Source organism: Sinocyclocheilus grahami, unplaced genomic scaffold (assembly GCF_001515645.1).
Source record: "Sinocyclocheilus grahami isolate Dianchi unplaced genomic scaffold, SAMN03320097.WGS_v1.1 scaffold103.1, whole genome shotgun sequence".
NCBI classification, from domain to species: Eukaryota; Metazoa; Chordata; class Actinopteri; order Cypriniformes; family Cyprinidae; genus Sinocyclocheilus; species Sinocyclocheilus grahami.
The window spans coordinates 453,673-477,596 of record NW_015505282.1 but is presented as its reverse complement, the minus strand read 5'-3'; the positions used below and the strand labels follow the sequence as shown (position 1 = coordinate 477,596).

The 23,924-nt window shown below is 36.9% G+C and overlaps 1 protein-coding gene across 3 annotated transcripts in view; it reads left to right on the top strand.

Annotated features, from left to right (window-relative positions):
• Nucleotides 1-23,924, top strand: part of LOC107588425 (anosmin-1-like) — a 77,686-nt gene that overhangs the window by 29,250 nt on the left and 24,512 nt on the right. For 2 of the 3 annotated variants that reach the window (XM_016276504.1, XM_016276502.1), the window contains exons 3-6: nt 15,336-15,398; nt 17,829-18,036; nt 18,914-19,098; nt 21,266-21,395. In XM_016276504.1, the coding sequence (XP_016131990.1) occupies nt 15,336-15,398; nt 17,829-18,036; nt 18,914-19,098; nt 21,266-21,395 (586 nt within the window). The remainder of the gene's footprint in view (nt 1-15,335; nt 15,399-17,828; nt 18,037-18,913; nt 19,099-21,265; nt 21,396-23,924) is intronic. The other variant, XM_016276505.1, reaches the window with a different exon arrangement.

The window sequence follows — 23,924 nt, the reverse complement described above, 5'->3', positions numbered from 1 at the left end:
AGAGGTCAAGAAGAGACCTTCAAAATCAAGTCCGAGATGATTTGTGTTTCGTTAGGGGGGTGGTATGGACGTTTGTCATCGGCTTCCATATGGATAAGCCATTTGAGTTGTTCTTGACATTGAGAGATGAATGGACTTCCACTCTTTTTCGGGCTACACTGCGTCTCCTAATGTTTCAGTTTTTCGCGTCTGGCGTTTGAAGGTTCATCGGAGGTGAGGCCGGGAACACGGGCTACCGTTCCTTTTTCCTTTGGCCTCTTGCAGCGAGCACAGCTTTCTCCTATTTGTTGCCATCTTGTTCTGCACGGCTTTCAAAAGGTCTCTGAGGGTCTGCGCCGCTTCTCAGAAAGATTTTCTGAATTTGTTCCACCACGTCACAGACCCCTTTAAAGCTCCTCTGGTTTATGATGACATATGTTCAGAAGAAATGCTTTTCTGATCAGATGATCATCTGATAACACTTTACAATAAGGTTAACGCTAGTTAACTTGATTAGTTGACATTCATTAACAATGATAAATACTTTATGAATCTTACACTCTTAAAAAAGATGCTTTGTATTCTATGAAGAAACTTAAACATTTGTGGAAACTTTTCAGTGCACTAAAGGTTCTTTTATAGTGAAAAAAAAGATATTTAGGTTAATAAAATATTCTTCACACTTTTAAGAACTGTTCACTGAAAGGTTCTTCTATGGCATTGCTGTGAAAACACCCATTTGGGAGCTTTATTGTTACATGTGCAGTTAATTTCAACATGTACTAATATATTATTAAAAGGATAGTTCAAGTCATCAAGACATTTTTAAGAATGTCTTACATTCTTAACATTACTGGTAGCCATTGATTTTCATAGTATTTTTATTCCATACTATGGAAGTCAATGGCTACCGTCAACTGTTTGGTTACCCACATTCTTAAAAATGTGTTCTTTTGTGGTCAGAAACTCATACAGGTGAGTGAATGATGACAGAAGTTTCATTTTTGGGTGAACTATCCCTTTAAGTATTAATATTATTTAATGAACCTGATCTGATATGAACTAACAACGAATGGTTGTAGTTTTAATAACAGTAAAGGTCCTTGCACACTGAGTCCGAAATTTTCGTTTTTTTCATATTCGTCATCCTTTCCAGTCAAAATGCTTGCTACAGATACAAAAACGCAGGAAAATCGAAACTGGTCCAATTTTTTTATGATGGACGAAAGTTTCGGAGGCAGTGTGTAAACGTGATTGACACAACATGAGGTCGTATTTGTTTTTTAATGTGAGAATTTCGGACGAGAAGACCTTTACACTTCATTTTGATGGTGCCCTTTAGACATTTGGTTGGCTATAAGAAACTTTGTAACTGCATGTCAACTAGCAGTCATATCATATCATAAGCATCATAATCCTAAATTGATCATAGAGTCATTGTCATTAATGAAGCTACGATCAACTTAGGTTTACAATGCTTTTGGGACACACAGCTCTGGCCAAGTCAGATGTTGAAGATCATCTTGGTGCTCCAACTGTACAGGTTTTATGATCATAATTCCATCTTTTTCACATTTTAGCATTGTTTTCTTTGATTACTGTGGCTTTGTGAAGTTCCCTGTGGTTGGTTTTTATGGCAACATGGTTTCAAAGTGAATACTGAGGTTTGTTGACAGTTCTGTGTTGTTTGGACACAATACCTCTTAGTGTTTGATGGACTCACTCACCTTTTTTATTTTTTTCTCACTGATCAAGTCTTGCCATGTTTTATGCATGCAGTCATAATCATTGACTTCTGTTCTTTAAACAGCAAACAATTGGGCTTTTAAAGGGGTCATATGATGCGATTTCAATTTTTCCTTTCTCTTTGGAGTGTTACAAGCTCTTGGTGCATAAAGAAGATCTGTAAAGTTGCAAAGACTAAAGTCTCAAATCCAAAGAGATATTCTTTATAAAAGTTCAGAGTCAGCCACGCCTACCTAAAACGGCTCGTTCTAACACGCCCCCACATGTCTACATCACTATGTGGGAAGATTTGCATAACGCCGCACAAATGTTCACGCAAAGAAATAAGGCGTAGCTTTTATTCTCACTGTAGTATTGTTGCCGCCGCCGCCATGTTGTGAAGGCGCTGTGTGCTTCGTTGTGAAAGCGAAACTACTTTGTTTGGTCTTCCAAAAGAGGACGATATCCGCTTTGTCATGCCTAGAGCTGATCTGTGCTGGTCGCAGAGGAAATACATCAACTTCGCGCTGTGGATCGCCGGATCGGACTGGATCATCCAGCCCGGGGTTGTCACATGTGGTTGCCGCAAGCCAGCCGGCCGCTCCTTCGTCGAATCCGCCGGCCGCGCCATTCTCAAGCCCGCCGTTTGTGATGCTGTGTTTCATTGTGAAAGCGAAACTACTTTGTTTGGCCTTCCAAAAATGGACACGACTAGAAATCAGTGGTTAAGTTGTATTTACAACACTGTTCCAGAACACGTCAACCCAAATATTCGGGAGTTTTGAGCAGTGTAGAGTAGCACTAGTTGTTTGTCGTTTCTCCGATCACGAATGCAGACATGGTTTTATGTTTACTCGACGCGATGCAACGCAACACGTAAAGAGACAGTATAAGTCATTATAATCCGTAATTATGTCCCCACTGAATGCAACAAATGCCTCGTTTATAATGGGTTTTAATGATTTTGTCTCGTCGCTCCGGCCAGACAAGGCATTACAGTATGGTAAAGGGCATAACATTTCCATCACACGCTTGAGGTATTCAGCCAATCACAATGCACTGGATAGCTGGCCAATCAGAGCACACCTCGCTTTTCAGACCGATGAGCTTTGTAAAAATCAACGTGTTTCAGAAAGGCGGGGCATAGAGGAGAAACAATAATGTACAGTATGTGGAAAATAATGTGTTTTTTAACCTTAAACCACATAAACACATTTCATTACACCAAATACACAAAATAATGTTCTTTTTAGCAACATCATATGACCCCTTTAAAGTGTCAGATGCTCTTGCTAAACGTGCTCCTATGATTTGCTCTTTTTGAAAGTCACCTATTTCACCCATGTCTTGTACTAAACACTGTCATTCAAGCTAGAAAGTGTAGACAACAAAAAGATAAATATAAGATAATTGCCGTGTTTGTTTTTTTCACTGAAGCCTACACAATTGATGTTAACCCCTATAATAACAGGTGTGACTTTGTCTAACACCCAAGGACAGTTATTTAACCTGATAATATAAAAAAGACAGACAAAAATGAAAATGTATGCCCCCAAACCCCCATAAGCTCAGTTTTTGGTTCTCTGTGCATGTCAATTTTCATCAGGCAAATGCATGAAACTGGTGTAAAATGAAACTGTAAGTGTTTTTTTTCTGTCACTGTATAAACATAAGCGCAGGCCAGATAAATAAACACACTGATGAGGTTCATGGCCAGTTCGAGTTCCTAACCCTGATTGATTTGATTGTACATTACAAAAGATGCATTTGAAAGCGATTAACACATCAGCTACTGAGGGGAAACTACTTCATAAGCAAGCAAGATATTGATATCAGCTCCACAGCAAATGTTAGAAACTCACTCACAGATGTTTGCAGCTATGGGAAAACGTTTAAATTTACGTTTTTGAACTCAAAGCGTGTCAACTTCAATCTGATGTTTCTGTAAACGTGAATCTGTTTTTATTTATGTCTTAATGTGAATATGCTGAGCGTTTCTTTCTTGTTGTTTCAAATGGTGATGTATAACAACTGAAGTCATATGGACTCATTTTCTGATGTTTTTATGGTGCTTTTATGTCCTTTTTGTTCTCGACACTGACAATTTTTTATTTTGCACCAATTAAAAAAAAAAATCTTTAATTTGTTACAGCCATAAAAGTTTTTTCAAATTATATTTATGGTTTGGTTCATACATTACTTTTTTTTCTCATATGAAACATCTCTTTTCCGAAAGATAGAAACATTCATATCAGGTATTACACCATTTTCTATTACACCAATATAAAAATGCGTTTTTAAATAAGTGGCCCTTGCAAATTTCCAGTGCATTTTTTCATACATGTATAAGACTACTAATGATAGCTTGAAGAGCACATTGAATTGCTCTTATGCAGGAAATGAGGTCAGGTAGCAGGTATGGATTTGATTGGACAAGAGCCTTCCTGACTGCTTCATTCATCTGGTGACTCTGATGTCTTTTTTATGATGAGGAATGGGCTTTTATCTTCATGAAGAGGTTTTCCATGCTGCCTTTGAACCACAACTTCTCACACATATTCTTTTTTTCCAGCCAGACCTGAATGTCATCTGCTTTTTTAAAGGGAAGAGACAGTAAAACAGCAGGACAGCTGGAGAGTGAAACTCTTAACAGGTTCTGAGGTTGCCACCATACAGATGTCTGGGTTCAGAGTAGATGCTTGTTCAAGCACTTGTGCACTGTTGAAGTACCTAAATTAGTTCAATCTGGGTCTGTGTATTTCTCAAGCGGTCAGCCTAATATTCTCTTTAAACCACGCAATTGCTATTGAGCAGAACAAAATGGCAGACTCAAATGTGTGGAAAAAATTAGAGATTTCTTGAACCAGAGCTAAGCTAAATGTGCAACTTGAGTCCATCTGCATGCCCCATGATTTTCAGTATGGAACTGAAGCTGTCAGAAATCTTGTGCGGAAATATGCAGCATAGTTCTCTCAAAAATGAAAATTGTAATAATTTACTCAGCCTTGTGAATCACATATGGCTTTCTTACTAATACACCACTAGTACACCATAAAGGAATGTTTGGCAAGATGTTCATGATGCTCTTTTTCATGCAATTCATGAGATTTGATGATGAATTCCACAGCATAAAAACTGAGACTTTTGTTAAATTACTCATCTGTTAAATGTCCCATCATAAATCTTTGGTTTATCAACAATTAACCCATTCAATTTTATTAATTTACTTCTACATCATTTATAGACTTTGAGCTTCAGTTTCAATTAAATCTTGCTCAGAAGATTCGGGGGGTTTTTGACCTTCTAATTTGTAGTTATTGTAATAAATAGTAATAGTAATATTTATTTTTTGTTAGTAATTTTTCTATTTTTATTTAATTATTATTATGGTTATTTTATAGCTGAATTGATATGTAATCACAAAATGTTGGCCAAATTGTGCAACCTACAAAAAAGCAAAGCAAACCTAAATTTTTATTTATTTTATTTATATACTTATTTCTTGATTTATTATTTATTTAATTAATTTGTTTATTTATTTGCATTTTAATCATAAATGTAATTTAATCAGAAAAATTGCTAGATACACTGTGACTTTAAACATGTGAATCATATGCATTAACTTCTCTATATTAGATGTTTATTTAATTTTCACAGACTATCCAGGTAAAGAATTCACATGAGATTTTTTCTGTTCAGGTGGATGGAGGGAACATTAGTTAACCAATATTTATATTTATATCTGCTATAACTGCACCAGAATGATGCATTGCTGAAGGCCTTCTCTATGTGTCTGGTTTCAGGGATACTGGTGTGAAAAAGGCATCCGGTTCACCTTAGAGTGTTGAACTGCACGTGATGCATTAGGTTCTCTTTTCATAATTTATAGATTGGCACATGGCTAAGATTCCAACGCCTGTGAAGAGCGTCACCCGCTGCGGGCAGAAGTCAACATGCGATCAAAGCCATGCTGTGGCTAAATCACAGGCAGACAAGCGCAGTGATGATCTGACCCTTGGGATTCTCCGTTCAGTGCTTCTCACTGCATTTCCAGCTCATCCACAGCAGCTCCTGTTACATTAGTGACAAAATGATATTCTGGAATTTTTGTTCCGATGGCTTCCTTGCACCTTTACTTAATTATCTTGGTATTATTCCTACACTGTAAGAAAAATATCTGGAGAAAAATGGAAAAGGCACTAATAATTTTCTGCCAGGACATTATAGTTTACAGAGGTTTCCTTTAACCCTAAAATACAACACAATGCAATATTTAATTCAAAATACATGTAGACATTTGTTTTTTTAAAAAAATACAGAAAATTCCTTCCTATTAACAGAGTTCATTTGTATGAACTTTTCTTAGATTGTAAGATCTCTTACCTCTTAGATCATGTATGGATCTTCAGAAGTGAATGGGTGCCATCAGAATGAGAGTCCCAACAGCTGATAAAAACATCACAATAATCCACAAGTAATCCACACCATTCCAGTCCATCAATTAACATCTTGAGAAGACAAAAGCTGTGTTGTGTGAGACATTTTTTGCTTCAAATCTGACATATTTTTATTTTATTTTTTTACTTTTGAAAGTTCTCAACAGTGTTTTTCTAACTGTAGACTCTGGTAATGCTGCAGTTTTGGTGTTAATAGACCTTAGTGCAGCCTTTGACATCATAGATCATTCCTACTGAACGACTTTAACTGTTAATAGGGATTCGTGGCACTGTTTTAAACTGGTTTAAGTCGTCTAACCAGTAGGAGCTTTTCAGTTACACTAGGTGAATTTACATCATCATTGGCCTCTCTTACACGTGGGATGCCTCAAGGATCAATTTTGGGACCTATTTTGTTTTCATTGCTTCTGATTGGGTCCGTTTTTAGTAAACACTATGTCGATGACATGCAAATATATGTACCAGTAAAGAAGGAAGGCAACTCCTTAGTGTTTCTTCTTGCATGCTTAAAGGACTTAAAAACAAGATGTGAATTTTCTGCAACTAAATGAATGTAAAACTAAGTTTTTGCACCCTCCAATGCATCTGGGTCCATTAATGTTGATTTAGGCCCTTTATCTATTTATGGCCACTCCGTGGTAAAAAAAATTAATAAATAAAAAATAAAATTAGTCAGTCCATGATGTTACGATTACAGATTGTCCAGAATGCCGCTGCAAGATTGTTGACAGGTTCTCGGAAACAGGACCATGTTACTCCCATTTTGTCATCTTTACATTGGTTATTGGTCCGTTATAGGACTGATTTTAATATTTTGCTGTCTGTTTTTAAATCTTTAAATGGCATTGCATCATCTTATCTTGCTGATTTGTTACAACCGTACTCACCATCAAGATCACTCAGGTCCTCTGACCAGAAACTCCTGATTGTTCCTAGGTCGAGATGTAAACTGTGGGGGGACCATGCTTTTGCATTGTCATCCCTGAAACTCTGGAACAATTTGCCTTTGCACATTGACTACACATTGGTGTCATTTGCACACTGACTACTCATTTAAGTCTCTTTTAAAGACTCATATCTTCTAACAAGGCGTTTTGTGTGTGTGTGTGTGTGTGTTTTAATTGTTTGACGAAAGTGCTACAGATGTGTGTATTGTATTTTTTTTATGTTACACAATGTGTACAGTCAACTTAATGTTGTTTTTAATTGTGCTTTAAAAATAAATTGCCTTGGCTTGCCTTACAATATGAGTCCTCTATCAAAGCATTATTAGCGATTATGGACTTGTTATTTTGTCTAGAAGTGATGGTTTGAAGTCAAAACGCCTTAATCATGGATTTGTTTCTTACAAACATGCAACTTGTGTCTTCTCAGGTCATTAACTGATGGACTGGAGTGGTGTGGATTACTTGTGGATTATTGTGATGTTTTTATCAGCTGTTTGGACTCTCATTCTGACGGCACCCATTCACTGCAGAACTTAACTTATTTAGACAGTGTAGTTTTGTAGGATTAAGTGCTTTTAAGCGCATGATGAAAGTCTTTAACTATATGAGGTTTGAGGTTGTTTTAGTGATGGTAGATGCATCTGTGGTGGCCACAAATCAGTGTGATATTTAAATTTTATTTATTTTTTATTTTTTTTATTAGAGAAGAACTACACTACTCATAATCCTAAAAAAAAGATTCCCCAATCAGAGAAATCTGTTCAGCAGCGACTGCTTGCTCCCATGAAGCGCACAAGTCTTTTTTTACACTTTCAACATTTTGGATCAATAAGATGATTGTTTTTGAAGGAAGATTCTTTTGTTTACTAAGGGTGCATTTATTTGATCAAAATTACAGCCAAAAACAGTAATATTGTGAAACATTAAAATAACTGTTTTCCTTTTTAATGACTGTAAATGGAATCATGTATTTATAATGTAAATTTATCATGTAATTTATTCCTGTGATGCAAAGATGAATTTCCAGCAGCCATTAGATCTTCAGTGTCACGTGATCCTTAAGAAATCATTTGGTAGTCAAGAGACATTTTACTTTTGAAAGGTAGTGCATATGTTTTTATACTTAATTATAATCACAATTACTATAAAAGTATTTTGCTTCAAATCAAAGGATGAAATGTTGAGATTCATCTTAGGGCTGAATGGTTCATTGCATGGCTGGAAAGTTTTTTTTTTTCTGAAATGCATAGAGAGGAAATTAATGTCAAATATATTTTAGGAACCAATGCTGGTGGACGATCACTGTTGCAATCTATAGGAAGCAATAACCTTTTATTCGGTTCTTTGCCAAAAATTTATATTTTGTATTTAGAAGTGGCAAAGAAAATTATTCCCAGGGTTTTAATTAGGATTCAGTGGAATTGAAATACCTAAAATATTAAGATCTGTTGGTCCCTCTAATACTTTACCTATCACCTGATGAAATATCTCATCATAACCCTCATCTCGTGTTGAAATATCAGCTTTTCTTCGCTGTCAGAGAAGATTAAGTGTAAAGAAAAGTCTCCCACAGCGTTTCCGTCAGGGACCAGTCAGTGCAGCCTGACGAGGGCAAAGAGTCAGCGCTCCTCCTGAAGAAAATATGTCTGGGTTCTTCTGATCTGGAGGAGGATGATGAGGAGGAGCAGTAGAGGAAACGCTCTCTTCCCTGTGGGGCATCTCTCAGAAAACATTCATCTTCAACACTAAATTAAAGAAGGGTTTTGGTCCACAGACTGAATGCAAGGAGCATTATATGGAATTCTCACAGAACTATTTATGCTGTTCACCTGTGGTTACTTAACACTACATAGAAGTCAGTGAACTTGTTTTGAAACATTTTTTACATTGCTTCAAATATCATTATTAGTGGTCCATAAAACTGATAACTCATAATTTTAAGTAGATTGTGATTAAAATGTGACACAAATTCTGATATCTGTTTGGGTTACCTGGTGTTAACTCTGTAATGTTCAGGTTCAGGTTGAAGTCGGTGAAGTCGTGGCCTAATGGTTAGAGAGTCGGACTCGTAACCCAAAGGTTGTGGGTTAGAGTCCCGTACCGGCAGGGATTGTAGGGGGGGTGAATGTACAGTGCTCTCTTCAATACCATGACTGAGGTGCCCTTGAGCAAGGCACTGAACTGCTGCCCGGGCGCTGCAGCAAAAAATGGCTGCCCACTGCTCCGGGTGTGTGTTCACGGTGTGTGTGTGTTCACTGCTGTGTGTGTGCACTTTGGATGGGATAAATGCAGAGCACTAATTCTGAGTATGGGTCACCGTACTTGGCCACATGTCACTTTCACTTGATTTACAGACTGGTTGATAACTGGTCGGTGATATTTCATTATGTTGATATGTGAATATTATTCCATTATTCAGCCAGTCACAGTGAAATGGATGCTTCCCTAAATACCGTTAGGTGGTAAAACATCTTCTATTATAAATAATTACAATATAAGTAGTTAATTAAATGTCTTAGCCATCACCGTAGTGCTGTAAAAGGGATTAATTTAGACATACAACTTCACATAGAGGATATTATCATACATTTAACTAAAACTTGTATTTCATTAACTGAAATAGTGTTAATATGCAAAATTAGTCAAATGTGTTTTTTAACAAGTAGCTTTTCCACAAGATGAGGTAAATACTAATAAAAAAAGAAAGAAAACACAATCATGGTAACATACAGTGCATGACACTACAAATAATAATTAATGGATACATTCAATAAATGCAATAAATGGTAATTTTACAGAACATGATGTAACATAAAACCTAAAATGCATAACAGATATTTAAAAAATTCAGAAGAAATATTTATTTCAATGAAAATAAATCCATTTACAGTTTTTCACTATAACAACTATAAGATAAGATGTTCTATAAGCTATATGATATAACTGTAAGATGTTCTTTTTTACTTCCAAAAATTGTACATTTACCAGTATTTTACTGAAAATTACATAAAATGTCTCATTAGATCTATTGCTATTTTTCACTGTACACTCTTAAAAATAAAGTTTCGATGGATGTTAATGGTTCTTGATGGAACCACAGCTGCCAATATAAAAACCTTTTAGAGTGTATATAGTAAGGCAATTTACCATTAATCAATAAACAGGTTTTTACTGTAGCCTTTTGTAGACTTTTACTCTTAAAATGACAATAATGCACATAACAAAAGGGTCAGAATAAAAATGTTAATGTGAACTCTGTTTTAAGGGAAGAGAAAGTGGTTTAACACACCCGGGATTTTTATGTGGCCATGTAACCACATTAGCAGCATTCTTACGCTTTCTTATTTTACACCGCTTTCTCACAATAAGCAGTTTTCTGCCATGCATGTGAATGTAGTCAGTGTAGCAGGCACTGTTAGGAAAAGCCCACATACTGACAGTAAACTAAAATCCAGCATGCATCACTTCATTCGGTAACACTTTATTTTAGGGTCTCTTAACTAGTTGCTTATTAGCATGCATATTACTAGAATATTAGCCATTTATTAGTACTAATTAAGCACATATTAATACCTTATTCTACATGACCTTATTCTACATCCCTAATCCAATACCTAAACCTAACAACTACCTTACTAACTATTAATAAGCAGCAAATTAGGAATTTATAGAGGGTAAAGTCGTAGTTAATAGTGAATAAGTGTTCCCTAGTCTAAAGTGTTACCCTTCATTCATATCCATTTTAGCACCACTCAGAAGATAAACTCACTTAGCTGACCTCACTAATCGGCCTAAACTTCAAATCACATCAATGTAAGGAGAAGCTGCATCACGGTTTTACTTCTTCACTGTTACACTGAGATCTTTTGTAAAAAGAAGCAGCAGATGCTTCTTCACTCATTCATCCATCAACATATCCCACAGTCCCACGTGTGTCATGCCAGAGGCCTTTGTCTGAGGGAAATTAGTCAGTGATAACCTGTGTCACAGCCACTGGTCTCCATGCGCTGACCCCCTGCCGCAGTGTTTGTGGTAGATCTGCTGTTCACAAACGCACTAATGCAGTCCAGATCTCTGGCTCTCTCCCGTCACCCCTTCCTCTCAGGAGTGTGTTGTCATATTGATGACTCACAGACAGTGTGTTTGCCAAACTGTGTGTGTGTGTGTGTTGTGTTGAGGGCTGTCAGCAGTCATTAGATGGAGGTTGGACACACAGGAGCTATACTGACCTCAACTGAATATACAGAAACGTGAAAACACTCCATAGGGACATCATAACTGACAGTTCAAGAATTTACATTGCCATATAATCTTTTGATAAACAAATTTTGCTTGTCCATATATGTAGGGGCTCAGATTGCATTCAGTGTGTGCGTTTGTAGGGTACTTCAAATCTTACAAGTTTACTTTTAAAAAGCTGTAATTACAGATAATGTAATATTAATGAAATAAAAGGCCACTTAAGTGTACTGCATCTTATGCACTTTATAATAATGCACTTTTTCAATTTAAAGGTTTTAAAGTACATTTTGAATCATTGTTTTATTAGTCTTTTAGCACTTGAAAAACGTTTTTAGCACGTGTTATTCAAAAATTACATTTAAAGTTAATATATTTTAAATATACTAAACAGCAACTTCACCATTACAAATGTGTAATTACAAATATGTTATAATACATGACTTAAATTCATGTTACATTAAAGTATGATAAACATTTATGTTTGTCAGTACATTCAGCAGTACACATTAACCATATTTCAGAGGCAATAGTACAACATTTTAAAATGACATATAAACGTACTTCAGTCCTACTTACTCTAAAATTCAGCTAATTTCATTTAATAACAGTTAACATGCAATTAAGTAAACATTACAGCCAGTTCACACAAGTATATTATTTTAAAGAGGTCCTATTATGCTTTTTCACTTTTTCAACTTTAGTTAGTCTGTAATGTTGCTGTTTGAGCATAAAAAAGATCTGCAAAGTTGCAAAGCTCAAAGTCCAATTCAAAAGGAGATATTTTATTTAACAGAAATCACATTTCAAAAACTACAACGAACGACTCGTTTGGACTACAACGCATATTTTCCGGGATTTGTGATATCACAAATATCGACGAATGGGATGAGACCTGGTTGAGCTGCACTAGAGAAAGCAACGGGTGTTATCACTATGTCGGAGACATGCTCGCTTTCCCAAAGCAGACGAACTTAGAGTGGTTACAATCATTCGGGTTTAAACCGCGCTCAAATTGATTTGATTTTGACGCAATATTTACACTGAAGCTCGCAGGTGGCTATGGTAAGGGGCATGACTTTTACCGACCAGGCGCCGAGTGCTGCCAGTCACAACACAAACTGGCCCAGCTAACCAATCACAGCACATTTCGTATTTCAGAAGGTGGGCCTTCATTTGATACAGGAACTATTCGAGCCTTTCATGCCAGACTGGGGAGAGAGGTGTTGTAATGATATAAAATATGTGAAAAATAATGTGTTTTTCGAACAACCTAGTATGAGAGCCTGTACTAGTACACCCCCAAAACAAAATCAAGACTTTGTAAAAGAGCATAATAGGACTAATAAAAGTGTGCTTTTTTCACAGAGGGAATGGTTGCACCAGTGTTGCTATTCTGGCCTCCTCAAACAAACAAGTAATATTTTCAGGGTAATAAACCTACAAAAAGCTGTACTCATAGTTGACTTTACATATCTTTCCACATTTGTACATTTTAACATAAAAACACACTTCACCTTAAAGACAGACCCGTGTTTTTGTTGAAGAATTTATTTTTGTATATTTTGTACTTCTGACAGTATTAGTATTGGATGAGTTTGGTTGTTTTCCTTTCTGCAGACTGTCAGTCTGTAGTGATATGGGCATTGGCTAGACACTGGTATCACCAGAAGAAAAACAAATCTTATTTGAGAAGAACATATTTTTAAAAGAATCCCTGTATCCTTTTTAATCAAAGTCACTATAAATGACAGATTTAGACTTTGATTTTCTTGATAATAAGATTATCTTTGCAGTAAGGTGAAACCAGTTTCACTCCATGTCTCCCTGCTTTCTTATTTTCAGTCCATTTTCTTATTTTTTGAACGTGGTCTTGCCTTTGAGTTCAGCCAAATGAAAGCTGTCTGTTCAGGTGGGGGATAGATGGGGGCAGATGTCAGAATAATCCATCACATAACACACAACAGATGTGTTCAAATGTTCCAGCACATGGGCGACTGGAGGCCCAGCCAGCTGGGGTTCAACCGGGAGCACGTCTCACAGGGAACGGATCACTTAGATTAGAGGGGAAAAAACACACTCGATTCTGAACGGAACAAATGTGGTCACCCTTTGTATCGGATGTTTGAATGCTTGTACATCTAAGGCTTTATTCGCACAAATCTGATCATTAGGATTGACCACATTTCGTAAGCAATGAAATTGAATCTGTTCGTGCAGACAGTGCATTCAATATCTAATATATCTACATCGTTTTCCATTGTAATCATTAAAGCATTAGCACAAAACCAAGTGATTTACTTCTACAACAACTTAGAGCAGTTGACATTGGAAAGAAAGGGCGGAAAACTGGAAATTATATCTTCACCGTGGCTTAAATTATGAGCTGCATGAGCATAAGCAACAAAGGTTTTGCTGTATTTTACTCTCCATTCATATACTCACAACAAAGTTCTTCATCTTTCTTTATTTATAGAAAAAAAGCTGAGTGATGGTATGCTGTTTGCTATATTTAGATCCCATGCTGCTGGATTCATGAATACTGTGTGAGCAGGTGCAACAGATAGTGTACAAATAGTAAGAGCTATACAGGCAAACCTCACTCCCCTGAGTGGCACAAGTCAGACCTGTTACATTGGTGCCGTGACCCGGAAAGTGGTGAGGGTTAGGCGGAGAGTGTAATAGAGGCCATATAAGAGTTCTCAGGTACACCTCACTTCCCTGTCCTCCACAGGCACACACGTAACCAATGCCAAAAGCTGTGGTCTTTAGTTTATTTGTTAATGCAACTACCATGCTGGTTGATGCTGGTTCAAATCCCTCACAGAGTGGTGCAAGTCAGACCAATTACATTGGTGCCGTGACCCGGATAGTAGTGAGGCTTAGGGGCATGACTACACAGAGGGCAAATACTAAGAGCTGTACAGGTAAACCTCACTCCCCTGACCTCAAGAGTTGCACTAGCAGCTAATACTGGAGGCAATGGTCTTTAGCGTCCTTATTAGTACCCACCTCTCTTAGTGGATGCTGGTTTGAATCCCGTTCAGAGTGGTGCAAGTTGGACCAGTTACATTGGTGCTGTGACCCGGGGGTTAGAGTGAGGATAAGGGGGGTAAGTAAAACGGAGGGCATATAGTAAGAACTGTACAAGTAAAACTCACTCCCCTGACCTCAACCATCACACAAGCAACTGATGCTGAACCCTGCTGCCTTTTACATCCTTGTTGGCATGCCAGTTTACCATGTTGGTAGACAAGTTGGACCATTCGCACGGGTAGTGGGCAGCACATTTTCACTTCAGCACCCGTAATAACAGAAATGAAAACACCTCACTCATGCACTGCATACATGCGTGCGAATCCGGTGTGAGGAAGTGAAACAGAAAATATATTTTCATCAAAGCAGGTAGAGGCCCAAGTCAAGGGCCAATGTAATTTAGAAGGTAAAACAAGCATTTTCAAACCACCAAAGTGAACTCAAATTCACCTTTTGTCTGGATTTCGAAATGATGTGACACCTGTTTGTTGTGTGATTTCACTTTGTGTATACCAGGGCCTTAATGCAGCATAGTTCACTTTAAGGGGAAAGAGTGTGTGAAATTGAACATCGATACAGATTTACACCTTGTTCTTGCAAAATATTATTTCTGCTCAAAGGTTTAGGGTTGGGGTAAGTTTCCTTAAAAACTCAAAATAAACACTGTGTAGAAATGTATTTAAATCCGACAACATCTAGACTTGGTCAAATTTCAAACCCATGAAATATTCATCAATCTGTCAATATTTTAAACAGCTTGTCACAACAGTTTTTAGTTCTGCCATCTGCACAATGCAACACAGTTTGAACGTGTCCCCACGGCTGCTGTACTGTAACAGTGCATTCCTTGTGCTCACATGCAAATACTTGTGTGTTCTGTTTCTCCACGGCTATCCGTGGCATTTAAAAAGTTATAGGCCGTACTCAGGACTGTTTATTTGTTTGTCTGCAGTGCCTACAACCATGCAAGGAACTATGGGAAACAAGGCGAGCCCTGTCTCCCAAGACCTGCGAGGTAAGTCTCTCCACGGAAGAATTCCTCCTTATGTTTTCGCCGACTGGAGATTGTTACAGCCATGAAGGAAAGGCTAATTGCGTGGGACGTTTCTCTGATTAAAAACCACACAAATGTTAGTCTGAGACGAGCTTATGAATTAGCACACGGAGCCATGTAGTCACGCTCCGCAATCAAAGACGTGTCAAGCATGTGTGTGGTTTTGTGTACGTTAGTCTAAAACTAATTTGAACGATACAAAAAAAGCAGCAATTGAACGACCCTCAGAATTCCAGTGTGATTTTATGGCCCTTTTATCCCGTGTCCCCAGAGTGGCTTAGAGTTGAACACAGAGATTATGTTTTTCTCCTCAGCGGAGATCAGCATGTTATTGAAGTCAACCAGATAAGAGCCATGTTTATGTCCAGACCTTTGTTCTTCACAGAATGCACAACAACTGTTAACATCTTGCTGAAATTCAGCGATCGTTATCTCAACAAAGTTTTAATTTAAACAGTCAGCGTGAAGTGTTTCAATGCTTGAGGTCCATCAGATGGACGCGCTGTGTGGTTCAGCTGTGCATAAGACGCATTGGGTAATAAGTACCCAGAATTCTTCACAGCCACTTAGAAACACACAGTGAAGCCCTTTGTTGTTTTCCCAATTCTGTGATTCACCCAATGGAAGAAACATGCGCCTCGTTCAGACTGACAGAAGTGTTGAGTTGAGTAATCTTGGAGATGTTGTGCAGATGAACAGTTTCCAGAGCGCCCCGCTGCCACATGTGTGTGCAGAAGCAGAGAGGTTATGTGTGTTTGACTCGGGCCGTAAGGAACGGCGTGTCAACGGCGGCTAGAGCGCATGAGTCAGTACAAACACACGACGGGACAGACACACAGGGACCGCCGGACGCCTTTGTGGCTCACCCGGCATGGTTTGGGTGGGTGGCTTTGTCTAACCGCTGCGTACCGCTCGGTGTCTTTCTTTCACTTTTTGTCACTCCCTGACTTTCCAGCTGCCTCTCATTAGTGGTGTGTGCTAAATCAAGCATTACTATTACTATTGCTATTAGGGTTAGTGAGTTGAACAAACCCCTGTACAGTCCCCCCAGGATTTAGCGATTTTGCAGTTGAAGAATTTAACGCAAATCAAGTGAACTCTGCACTGCATTATATGCAACAGCTTGCATTTTTGTCTTTTATTTTGGCAAAACAAAATGCTTGTCAATATCCTTGCACTGTATTGCAGTGAATGCCATTGTAAAGTGAGCAGGGATGGACAGACTATATAGAGCACCAGGACTTTTTGTGCAATTGTTCAAAATAAAAATAATAATAATATTTGATCACTCCAAATCATGTATTTATGATCTATAATCATATATTGTCTTTCCAATAAAGAGTGACAGAGACACGTGCCTTGTTTATATTTCCTTGACCCTAGAGCATGGGACAAAATTAACATTTTTAGAAGTTTAATGATACTTTTAAGCTACTCTACATACAGAATATAATGTATATTAGGGTGAATATTTTGTAATCTTCATAATGCCTGATTTTACCAGTAGATTAAATTTAAATAAGTACAATATTTTATTAGATATGCACTTTTTAAAATTTAAGTAAATGCAATCACTGGTAATACTATTATAAACAGTGAAACTGTATATATAAAAAAACTATAATAATAGACAATAATATATTTGTTAAACATGAAATGATCATTTAAAATGTAAAATATTTAAAAGGCACAAAATATTTACAGATAATTGTTACTTACTGTCTTACTGTCACTAACACTTAGAAGTACATCATAAGTATTGATAGATTTTCACTGCAAAACAACAGAAAAAAATCCTGCAAATATCACCACAATTTTTGAGGGAAGCCACAAATTCAGTCATTTTAGACCAGTGGTTCCCAACCCTGGTCCTGGAGGAACCCCAACACTGCACGTTTTGCAAGTCTCCTTAATCAAACACACCTGATTCAGGGCATCAGCTCATTAGCTCATTAGTAGAGATTTCAAGACCTGAAGTTGGTGTGTCAGAGAAAGGAGACATGCAAAATGTGCAGTGTTGGGGTGCCTCCAGGACCTGGGTTGGGAACCACTGTTTTAGACTGCTAAAATAAAATGATGGGGGCTGTCTATAGTAACATATTAAACTTACCACATTACCTGTTTTTGCTACTGACATTAATGATACTTAGATGTGTGTACTGTTCTGTATTTACACTCACTTTTCTATTAAAACCCAAGTGTAGACTTACACCAGCACTAATAAACACTCAACACCCAAGCAAGTGCCTAAAACACCACACCAACAGGGTAATGCCATAAAAACCACTCAAAACTCCTTAGAAACCATACAGCAATGCCCTGTCAATCACCTACTAATGGATAACAGTCTCCTAAAATGAGCATTTTATCTCTGTCTCTGTCTTCGGTAAGAAGCATCACGAGTGTGTGACCAGTGCTGAGTTCCTGCGCTCGCTGCGGTCACAGAAGCAGGGCGACTGTCCTCCGCCCCAGCGGGCGTCTGGATTCGCTGCAGCCTGTGTGGAGGGCTGTGCGGTCGACCGCGAGTGCTCCGGCTTCAAGAAGTGCTGCTCAAACGGCTGTGGACATACCTGCCAGTCCCCGGCCAACCTTTACAGAGGTACAACACACTGCAGGGTGGGATGGGAATACACCTCAGGTTATGGGGCGAATGGTCGATGCATTTAGTTAACCATTTAGTAAGTTAACCATGCATTTAGTTGCATTTGTAAAACCTGAAAAAATGGTCAGAAAAATCGAATTTCTTTTTAAATGGAGCCATTATTTAAATGTTTATCTTAAAAGTCTTTTAAAAAATCTTAAAAAAAAGATTTTTGTTTGCATATGGCAAACTGTGTGATTTTCTTCTGTGAAACATGAAGACATTCTGAAGAATGTTGGTAACCAAACAGTTGTGGCTCCCATTCACTTCCATTGTTTGGACAAAAATACAATTGAAGTCAATGGGAACTGAAATTGGCTACCAAAATTCTTCAAAATATCTTCTTTTATGCTCCTCAGAAGAAAGTAATTCATACAGGTTTGGAACGACATGAGGAGTTTATTTTGGATGGACTATCCATTAAAAAGGCTAAAATTAACATGTATCTAATTTATTATAATAATTATGTTTTTAAATATGTAGTAAAGCGTTTAAAAAATATATTGTAATAGTTTTAAACATATGAAATTAACTTGAATACAAAAATTACTAAGAGATTACAAAGGTCTCTAGGAACCATGAAAATGCATTTAAACTAGATTTTTAAAAGATTTCCTTCATCTCAGACGTCCATTTTTCCTTGACCCAAATTTAATTCACAGCTGTCTGCTGTTGTTTGTAAAAGGCAAGAATTAAATACTCAGTGAGGCTTTTATATAATGTTGTAATTTTGACCTGATTAGCTGATTTATTGTCACCCTCGTAGGCCAAACAGACTTCCCTTGATTCATTGTCCATTCACCCTTTTTACCTCAAAGTCTCTGTTTTTGCTCAGGAGTGCCTTTGAAGCCAAGGAGAGACATTTCCTTTTCCGAGGACCAGCACGGTCATCTGAAGGTGAGGTGGATGTCCAAGTTTAACGTCTCTGTTGAGCCGGTTCTGTATGTTCTTCTGAGGAGGTGGAATCATGGGATTCACCCCAGCGAGGACGACGCATCGGCCTGGCATACCGTTCTCATGGTAAGTGCTTATGGATACAGAGCTCTGATTAAGATGAAGAGTCTAGTTTATTCAGTGTAAGCGCATGTGGGTTTGAGGTTTGTGGAAGAAGTCTTGAATAATTCTTCAAACCTCCTAGTAATGTCTTTCAAGGACTCCTCCATTCTGTTAGGTTTAACAGATGTGTACTAGAGTGAATGGTCATAACGGGATCTGTGCAGACTTGAGTAGAACTATATTCATATGGTTCATTAGCTATTGATGTGCGATGTTAAGAGCATTTAGAGAGTGTTTATAATCTGCTGTAGAGCTGGACACACTTGCCAAACTGCTTGTAGGGTTTGCTGAAACCAGAGATTCAATCAGTCTCAAACTACTAAGTAGGGGTGTGCAATATTGACACAAAATTATATCTCTTTATTTTGGGGATTTTTTCGCTATTACAAAAATTAAAGGATATTTTGCTGAGTGTGTTTTTGTGCAGGTTTATGTCTGTCATGGATAAATAAATATGACACTAAAACGGCCATTCGTTCACTCAAACGATTCGTTCAAAACAGCAGATTCATTTAGAAACATGAATTCTTTATGAATGGATCATTGAATCATTGACTCAGATTTGTTCAAAAACAGTTAAAAAAAAGTTTTTTTCATTCAAGAAAAAAGACAGCAGTGTTTCTCTGAGACGCACAAATGCTCTGCTCTGGCTTTGTTTGGAACTATTTTCGTTGACGAAACAGGAAAAGAAAACCATATTGTGTCTAAAATGTAACTCGCTCAATATCAATTTCTTGATTGTTGAACTAATGTATAAAATCCACAGTACGATAAACAACATTTGCGATCACGCTCACGTGCCGATATTTGGGAAAACCGCACTTACTTATGTGATATTGCATAACTATGATATCTTATAAACATATAAAACAAAAACCCATAGAGGAATGTTTTTGCTTTCATAACTTTAATTATACAGGCTTTCTATCTGCATTCAGATCATCATGTAGTGAACTCTTTTTGACTCTCAAGACGAGTTTTTGTTTGTTTTAACAAAGTGAGTGGCATACTTTGTAATGTCAGCTCGTACATCGTTAAAACAATAATTGCGATATTATTGTAGATGATAAATATCACACACCCCTACTACTAAGTATTTGTATATATTTGAATGATTTGCAATACACTTTATATATATATATATATATATACGTAATTTTATACTCATAATCAATGACTTACTGTACTATATATGGTATTATTACAACTTTACATCAGATAACACAAGTGCTTTTTCATTTCAGCTTTTGAAACCCTCTTTTTTCCCCAAAAAATGAAAAAGAACTCTTAATTGTATTGGATGTTCACTTGCAGTGGTCATTGAATATTACAAGTATATTTTTAAATAAGCTGTACTTGCAGATAATGTAATACTAATGAAATAAAAAGCCACTTATGTGTATATAAAGAGAGACACTTTCATGACTGTTTCTAAACACACTTAAGTAAAAACATTTGACAGTATGTCAAAAATAAAATAAGTGATTTCAAAGTAAACATTTTTTTTAAAGAGAAGTAATTATGAAATGACTTATGAAGATGTGCTAAAGTCTTACTCAAGTGAGTCATTCGTTTCACTCTAAAGGTCTGCTAATTGTATTGTAAACTATTATACATTTTAATTTAATTTGTAATTGATATCCTATAATAAGTGCTCTTTTTAAAAGTATGCTAACTTCTTTTTTACTCATTTTATTTTTTACACTGAGGGAAAGCCAGAATAATTTTCTTTGCTAAACACCATACCAGAAATGCAGTGCGCTGAATTGAAAACAGCTCAGAATGTTCTTTTAAACATCTTCTTTTTTTCTTTTTTTTTAATCACACTTAAATGAGTGTTTTCTTCATAAACAGTAAAGCAGTGCTGACTGGTCTTCTCAGGAGATTAAGAGACATTGAAAGAAACAGGCAGCTCATTGTGCTGCGTCTGAGCTCCCGGTGGGATCCATGATGTAATGGATAGGGACGTCTGAGCTGTGCTTTTCAACAGGCCTTTATAGAGAGATCTCCCTGCGCTGGATCGAGCTGTCATTACTGTGACTCTTATCAGCATACAGCAGTGATGGAGCTCTTCCATCCTGCATCAGGAGCGGATTTGTCTTAATTAAAGTCTCTCTGACCCTTCTCCCAGACCATGGAGGACCGCTCCGTGTTGAAGGACATCCGGCCCCACAGGTGGTACCAGTTTCGAGTTAGCGCAGTCAACAGTCAGGGCACAAGAGGCTTCACCACTCCCAGCAAGCATTTCTTTTCTGTACGAGGTAAAAAGCTCTTTCAGCAATACATTATTTTCTGAAGGAAATGTCTGTGAATTTGCTTCACATAGTCATCAGGTGATGGAAGCAAATTAAATAGACTTCACACACATATTCATCACACACATACACTTGTAATGGCTTTCAAGGCTTTTTGCACAAAAACTCTCATTTTCCACCCTCACCCTGACCTGTTTCACTCATTTTGCATCTGTAGCACATGAGCATCACTGTGACAGCAGGCTCGTGTTGAGCTTTTACACACACTTTTAAAAGTAAAGGTTCTTTATTGGCATCTGTGGTTCCATGAAGAATCTTTAACATCCATTTAAACAACCAACAACAGTTCTTAAAAAGGTCCTTTAGATTATTAAAATATTCTTCACACTAAAAAAAAGGGTTCTTTTAAGAACTGTTCACTAAAAGGTTCTTCAAGGAACCAAAATAGTTATTTTATGGAATCACCAAAAAAATCCTTTTGGAACTTTGATTTTTAAAAGTACAGACAACGTTCCTAACAGAGACTATTCAGACAATAAAGTAACTTCTGGGTTACTACATTGAGTATTTCCTTTAATACCATCCATCATTTATAGAACGTAACATTAAGAACTATTACAAACTTGACCTACATGAAATGGATTAATTGATTCATGGATTAATTTATACATTTATACATCTCTACTATGTAATACGTTACAGTAAGGTTCCATTTGTTAATATTAAGTGCATTGGCTAACATGAACTAACAATGAAAAATATTTCCTAAGCATTTATCAATGTTAGTTCATTTGAATTTCTGCATTTACAAATACATTATTAAAGGGATCATAAACTGCCTTTGTTTTTTATTTTGTACTGTTCTCCGAGGTCCACTTATAATGTTATTAAGATTTTTAAATTAACAGGCCATTTTCTGTCCTGTTTTTAACCCCCCTCATCAGAACGCTCTGTTTGAATAGGTATGGAGGATTGTAGACTCGGAAGTAAACACCCACTAATATGATTGACTAACAGTTGTGTATGTTTGACAGCCTACAGCCTTCACAGATGGACGCTGCTGTGATTTAGGTTTAAAATGCATAAAATAAATACTCAGTACATATTAAGTTACCTGTAATATTAGACAAAGCAATAATGATCACGTAATAAAAATGATGTAGAATCGGTGGGTGGGGCTAAACAGGCAGTTATGAAGTATCGGTGGGCGGGGCTAAACAGGCAGCGATGTTGAAGCTGGTGTTAATCTTCTTCTGTGGAGGCGGTGCTTATCCACACTATTGCATCATAGAGTAGAACATTCCACAAGCTGTCGTTTTGACAATCTTCCTTTAATATAAGCTGTTTTAGACTAACGAGAAAGTTTTGAATTCTAAACTTATAGGATGTTTTTATTGTACCTCTTATATGTCAAAAGATCATGGGAATTTTGGTTTCTCAGTTCATGACCCCTTTAACATCAAACGTTGTATCTGCTAAAATTAAGATAGTAGTTGTTTATTTTTTTCTTTTTATTGGTGGTTCATAAAAGCCTTATTTACACTATATAATAAGTGTTAATAAATAGGTAATTCACCTTATTTCTGCTGATTCTGTGAGAAGGCTCAGCACCAAAACTTTACTTGCTTTACTTTACTTTACTTTGCTTTGCTTTGCTTTGCATTACTTAAATTTAAAACCTTACAAAACTTAAATGCTGTCTTCTTATATGTGGTGTAAATACCACAATCTATGAATACCTATGTGCTACAAAATGAATGTCTATTTGTAAGTCTCACTACTGGAGGTCGCTTCTTCGAAACAATAACAAAGACGTAGCTTTACCGTGGGAGGTGTTGTGTTCACCTCTACAGCCATTTTCACTTTATGGTGTTATTTTTGACAACAGAACCCATAGCAAACGATAATGAATATTGAATAATTGCTAGATGGTACCAGAGATTGTCTGCTTTGACACTACAACTACTACTACAGCATTTTGTAAGGTGTCTCACTGTTTCCAATGATTATTTGCATTATTTATTTGAAAGCACACTGCAAAGATGTATGAAATTGAGATTTTCCCATTATACAGTTAAAGTTGGCACCAGGATTGATTACAAAACACGAAGAATCAAACCTAACAGCCAAATAAACCATAAATGCAGTTTTAATTCAATAGCTCGATAATGTTTTATTTTGGGCTGTTGCAAATACATGAGAAATGTATGAAGCATGCATTTATTTAAAGAGTTAAAGTCAAAGAGGACTGTATTGAAGTATATTAGCTGTGGGAGCTTGTTTTGTTTTGATTTGATTAATCTCATCAGATCTGTATGGAACTATTATCATCCCTCACATTTGTTTGGCTGCTTGAATCCATTACTCCTCGAAGTGAATTGTTTCTGAAGTCATTTTAAGATATATTCATTTTGTACAGTAATGAAGTCTCATTTCATTTCTGTCAAACAGAGTAAAACACATGGGACAGATTGTTTAAATATGGCCTGGGGGTGGTGGACAGTTTCCAGGGTTGGTTTTGGACCCCGAGTTTGG